General features: G+C 37.2%; 1 protein-coding gene across 1 annotated transcript in view; it reads right to left on the bottom strand.

Moving 5' to 3' along the window:
• Positions 1-291: 291 nt before the first annotated feature.
• Positions 292-6,000, bottom strand: part of LOC147711687 (uncharacterized) — an 86,915-nt gene continuing 81,206 nt past the window's right edge. The window contains exon 4 of the mRNA XM_086919518.1: positions 292-499. Within this exon, the coding sequence (XP_086775644.1) occupies positions 292-499 (208 nt within the window). The remainder of the gene's footprint in view (positions 500-6,000) is intronic.

Genomic DNA, 6,000 nt, shown 5'->3' with positions numbered 1-6,000 from the left:
TGGCACTTCACCAGTTGAGTTCATGACTCACTTCCCAGTAAGTTAGATAAACAACAATCATTTGATGCACTATGATTTTTATGGTATTTGCAGAACGGTGGTATCCATACTATATAGATCTCTTTTGGGATAATTACATACTAACATAACTATATTAATTGAAAAATTCTACCTGAACCTGGGCAGAGAACCGACAGCTACAAACAGGGTGGAGGCATTGAGTTCACTGAAAAATTACCTAAGAACTCTAGATTTAAATGCATTCAATTCAATTATATACACAGAGTTGAGTTATACCCAAACATATGGGTAAGATGTTTGAGGGTTTGGATAATTCATGTGCCAGAAGCAGACCTTCTGGTGAAGACTTTTATGGTTAACCATTTGAGAATGGCATGATAGTACAGTGTACTTGGCCAGGATAGTGGCAACAACCACAGATGTTACACGAAGGACCTTAGTGAGTGGCTTAGAGTCATATCTGTTTTTAGCCTGTTTCCTGTAAAGGAGAATTAGAAAAGCGTGTTTATAGACCTGGCTTATTTTCTCATCAAAATAAAGATCGTCATAACCTAGGAATCACATGCCACACTCCCAACAACCACGTGGTTAAGCAATTTTACAATGTGTATGAGAGCAAAGAGAGCCACCATTGTCAAGAGTGCAAAAAAGCTATAGGTTCATGTTAGAAATTGGGTTTCTGGTTGGCTAGGCCCAGCACCTACGCCAGGCAGAACGCAGCACTCTAGTCAGCGCAAATAAGGTACACACCAACATAACCTGTGCTGAACTCTTTTGTTGCTTGGCAGAGAGCAGGCAGGCTTATCCCCAGAGTCAATGTGAAAAGCATTTGTGCAACATATCACACCAGTAACACAATAAATACTCCGCAAAAGAGACTCCATACAAAAGATTTATAAAAAATATATATAGTATATTATACATAATATAAGACCAAAATGACATTAATCCTAAGTACTGTGCATATCATGCAATAAATGAAATAGTACTGGTTATTATGTCAATGCAAGAATCATAATGACATACATGATATTATCAGGGCATGTAATGCAGCAGTGAGGTTAGGAGAAACATAATTCACCATAAAATCATGGATCATCACACATCCACTGAATTATCCAATCAGGCACTCATACACCCACTGATTCACCAATACACTTTGGTATAAAATGTAACACTCTAACCTTTTCAAAACACTCACAGTCACTGGATGATGTCATTAGTGAAGTCATCAGTGATGTCATTTGAAATGTCGCAAGATATAGTTAGCTCACTAACTATAACGGCAAATTTCTCTGGCTTTGTACGAGGGAAAACTGAGCCTAACTATAACATCTCTGTAACCTTTGGTTTTTTAAGTGAGCCAGCACACAAGTGAGTTCTGTATAGGGAATTAATTTTTCCGAAGGCGGCTAAAATGACGGGTAAAACAAATCACAGCTCGGATTAAAACAAAAGCATGACACGTTTCGTGCATGTAGCACTTTCACAAAGGCAATATTCAGAAGATCAGCAACGCCGTAGGTGCAACTTGATTTAATGTTTTAAGTCCTGCCCCAGTAGGCGTGGCCGACCGCACGGCCTCCGGGACTCTGTAGTTGTACTAAGTAATGCCACAGTGAGCTGGCGCACTGTCTCTGTAATGAAATACTGCATCCATACCCCAGTGGGTTGCTGTGCTTTTTTCACTTCCTTCACTCAGCTCGTAACTGCCTTCAGATTGGTGAAGGGGGATAATGGTACTGCAACAAATGGAATACATCGTTATTCTGCCAACCGTGGGAGTGCGCGTGGTATTTACATCTTGGTGGAGGCTATATATATATATATATATATATATATATATATATATATATATATATATATATTCACTGAAAAAACCATAGATTATAGACCATATATAGTTAGGGATTAGCATTTACAAAACCTTATTTTACTCACACAAAACCATTGAACTTCGCATATATAGTTAGCTGCACTAACTATATATCGCGCACCCGCAATCCACTGCTGATGATGTCACATATTACATCATTCATGACATGGTCAGTGACATCACTGATGACATCACTGATGACATCATCCAGTGACTGTATGTTTCTGTAAAGTTAAAATATGTCTTACATATTGAAGAATGAGTGGATGTATAAGTGTCTGGATGAAGGATTTAGTAGGTGCATGACTGACTGTATGAGAGAGTGATTAAATGTGTCTCACTGAGAGCATGGGTTAGTGACTAAACTGTCTTAATTTGTGCATCATTATATCTGTTGTTCTGTAAACTGCTGCATGTGTTGATCAGTAGCTATATGAGTAACTATATGGGCTATTGATTGGTTGCCCAAGTATTTGTATGGGAGAGTAAGTGTGTGTGTGTGGGTGGCTGGGAGGTGTGTGACTCTGTGCATAGATGTGGGAACAGTTGATTCACTAGATGTATGGGTTCAAAACTGCATGTGGAAACAGCTGTATGGGTCGTTGACTGTGTGCATGAGTGTATTGGTGAGTGAATGGATATCTCAGTGCTATATGTCAAAGTAAGTACATATATAAAACACAGTACATGTGAGAGTTGACATATATAAATTACTGTGTATAAGAGCTAGTGAATGTGTGAGTGGCTGCATGGATCATTGAAAACTTGTATCAGTGATTGTATAAGAGAGTAAATATGTGTTAGAATATGTTTCAATAAGTAAGGTGTGTATAACTGTATAGTTGAGGAAATGGAGGTGTGATTGATTCTTTGCATGACTGACTAGGTGTATGAGTAACTCTATGGATGAGTGACAATCTGTGAGTGTCTGTTTACACTGAGTGTATCTAAGGTTATATTAGAGTCTGAAGAGGTTCATCGTATTATCACATGAATGATGTCATCAGTGATGTTGTCAGTAATGCCATTTGAGTTGTCATCAGTGATGTCATCAGTGATGTCACTGACCATGTCATGAATGATGTAATATGTGATATCATCAGCAGTGGATTGCGGGTGCGCGATATATAGTTAGTGCAACTAACTATATATGCAAATTTCAATGGTTTTGTGTGAGTAAAATAAGGTTTTGTAAATCCTAATCCCTAACTATATATGGTCTATAATCTATGGTTTTTTCAGTGAATTTTTAAGGTTTTGTAAATGCTAATTCCTAACTATATATGGTCTATAACCTATGGTTTTTTCAGTGAATTTCAATGTTTTTTTAATAGCAAATATCAAAAGCTGTAAAATGTATTCTTATTTTAATGGAAAAATATATTTATATGTTTTTAATATAATTTTTTTATGTATATATTTTTTTTTATTATTTTTTTGTGTTTCGCTACCGGTCCGCGCACCGGGTAGCTTCCCGTTAGCTCAATTTGGTTCCGCAACCCGGTCCGCGAACCGGTAAACGTTCCGTTAGCGCAACTACCGCATTAGAAAACAACATCGTGACGCGTCGCGTAAGCGCGACGTATCCCGTTGCCGCGTTAGCGCACCCGAAAGCGTTCTTGAACGCGAACCGAGGCGTGAAGCGCAGCTACCCGGAAGCGCTCCGGGTGCGTAGCGGGACGCGTAACGTAAGCGTAACAGGTCATGTGACTTGAAAATAACACTTTTTATTGGTTGATTTCACTTTTGGTTTCCTAATGATGTAAGGCTAGGTCATGTGACCTAAAAATAACACTTTTCATTGGTTTAGAACATTTTTTTGTCCCAAATGATGAAAGCCCCCTCCTATTTTTCTCACTCTGACTTTCAACTTTGTGAGAGGAAGACCTATTTTGATTATTGGAAGATGGCTTCAATTGTAGCTGCAGCTGGTGGACCCCCACCACCACCACCACCTCCTAGGAAGGATGGACCACCTCCCCAGTTCATTCCCAACCCTGAAGAAGAGGAGGAATAAGAAGAACAGGATGTACATGACATAGTATTTTTGCCTGAAGAGCCCCGGAAATCACACGGCAAGGACAATTTCATTTGGCAGTTTTTTAAATTTCCTCAAGGCCAAAAAAAGGTGAATCCCCGTCATGTTACATGCCTGATATGTAAAGAAGTTCTGTCCCGAGGCACAGATAAAAAGTATAGCTTTGGGAACTATACTATGCATCGCCACATGCAAAGGTGGCATCCAATAAATTACAGTGTGGCGGAGGTGCGTAACCTACGTGAAAATCCACCAACTCCTGTGTCCACCACCTCAACGCATGAAAGTCTTTCGGGACCAGAGGCGAGGGAGACGGTCCCCACTATCCAAACTAATTTTCAACACATCTAGCTGGTGTGTATTTATTGTGGGGGTTTGCTTTGTTACGGCCAGATGAGTGTAAACTTAATGAACAGAGCATTTGAAAATCACAAGTGCTCAAAACGCCCCAAAAAGTGTTTTTTTTTTTGCTCCTGTTGAGCCGTTTCTAATGCCTGTTTTTCGTTCTTCCCCCTAAAAAAACAAAAAAAAATTAAAATTGTTCAAAAAATACAAAAAAAATAAAAAATGTTCAGAAAAATAATAAAAAAAATATAAAACAAAAACAATAAAAAAAGTTATTTTCAGAACTACCTCCCATTTATAAAAAAATTGCTAAAATGTTTAGCACTCTTGCATTCTCTTTTTTTTTGATTCGCTTCCTGGTTCGCGCCCCGGTACGCGAACCGGAAGCAAACCAAAAAAAAAATGAAAAAAAAATAGTGTATATAAGGGAAGGAGACAGAGAGAATAATGTTAAAAGAAAGACAGCTAGAGGGAGTAACACAGAGATACTGTATAATAGATAATTATACAAAAAAAAGTTGTAAGCGGGAAAAATTGAGAAAAAGAAAATAGAAAGGGAAGTGAAAGAAAAGAAGAGTGTAGAAGAATAATAAACAAGAGTTACTTGGAGAATGTGAATGAATCTTCAAATTAAAAAGAAACAGAGTAAAGGATGTGGAATAAGAAGTAGGGATAGAACCGGACTAAAACAACAACCCTGAGGGAAGGTGTTAAAAAAAAAGAGAGTGTTAGTAAATAGGATTAAAACAAGGTGTATCATAGTGAATAAAATAAAAACATGTGGAATGACAGAGAGAAAAAACAGAAAGAAGAAAAGAAGAAGTGATAGAAAAAGAATAATTGAAACAGCAAAGAAATGAACATAAGATACTGTGCATGAACTACAGAGAGAAAGCATAAAGAACAACTTGTAAAAGAGTGAAGAGACAGTGACAGTTTGTGTTAGAGAAACGGACTGAGTGAAAAGGAGTGAGGAACTGTGAGAACAGAGGGACTGAGAAAAGGAGTGGAAGGAGTAGAATAAGTAAGTAATAGAAAAGGAATGAGGGAAGTAGTAAAGGCAGGAAACTGAGGGTTAAAGAAATGAAGCAGTGGAACTAATAAAAGTTAAATGTGATAGAGATGTAACGGAATGAGTACTAAACACTTACCTTATAATTGTCGTTAACTTAGTCACTTGTTATTTTTATACTTTCAATCTGTGAATGAAAGAACAAAAATTTAAAAATTGATAGAAGGTAGTAAAAGATGAGTGAGCATGAGACAAGATGAGTACATATTAAAAATCACACTTCAAAGTACAGAATTAATTATACATATGAAATGGTTTATTTTTGCTGTTCTCAGAATATATCAAATTTCACTAAAAACAGTGAGTTGAAGGTTTTCATCATATAACAGCGGGGAAAAAAAAACACAATCAAAATGATTGTGTTTAAAAAACCCATATAATATAACCAATCAGAAATCAGAACTCCTCAAAAGTAACTTACTTTCTATGACGTCAAAGGATGTCCTATGAACAGCTTATACTCTGTTGTGCTGTTATTATTTTCTGCCCACCACTTTCTGAAAGATAAGCTCCAACGTTTTAACAAAAATATGACATACAAAGCAATTTAAAACAGCACACTAAGTTACAGCAACACCTAGAATCATTATAGTCCAGTTACCTACCCTAAATTCTCACTTCTGAAAACAAGTCAAAAGGCAACATTGC

The sequence above is a fragment of the Lissotriton vulgaris genome, chromosome 5 (genome assembly GCF_964263255.1).
Source record: "Lissotriton vulgaris chromosome 5, aLisVul1.2, whole genome shotgun sequence".
Taxonomy (NCBI): domain Eukaryota; kingdom Metazoa; phylum Chordata; class Amphibia; order Caudata; family Salamandridae; genus Lissotriton; species Lissotriton vulgaris.
The sequence above is the reverse complement of the archived record's forward strand: the minus strand, read 5'-3'. Positions and strand labels throughout refer to the sequence as shown.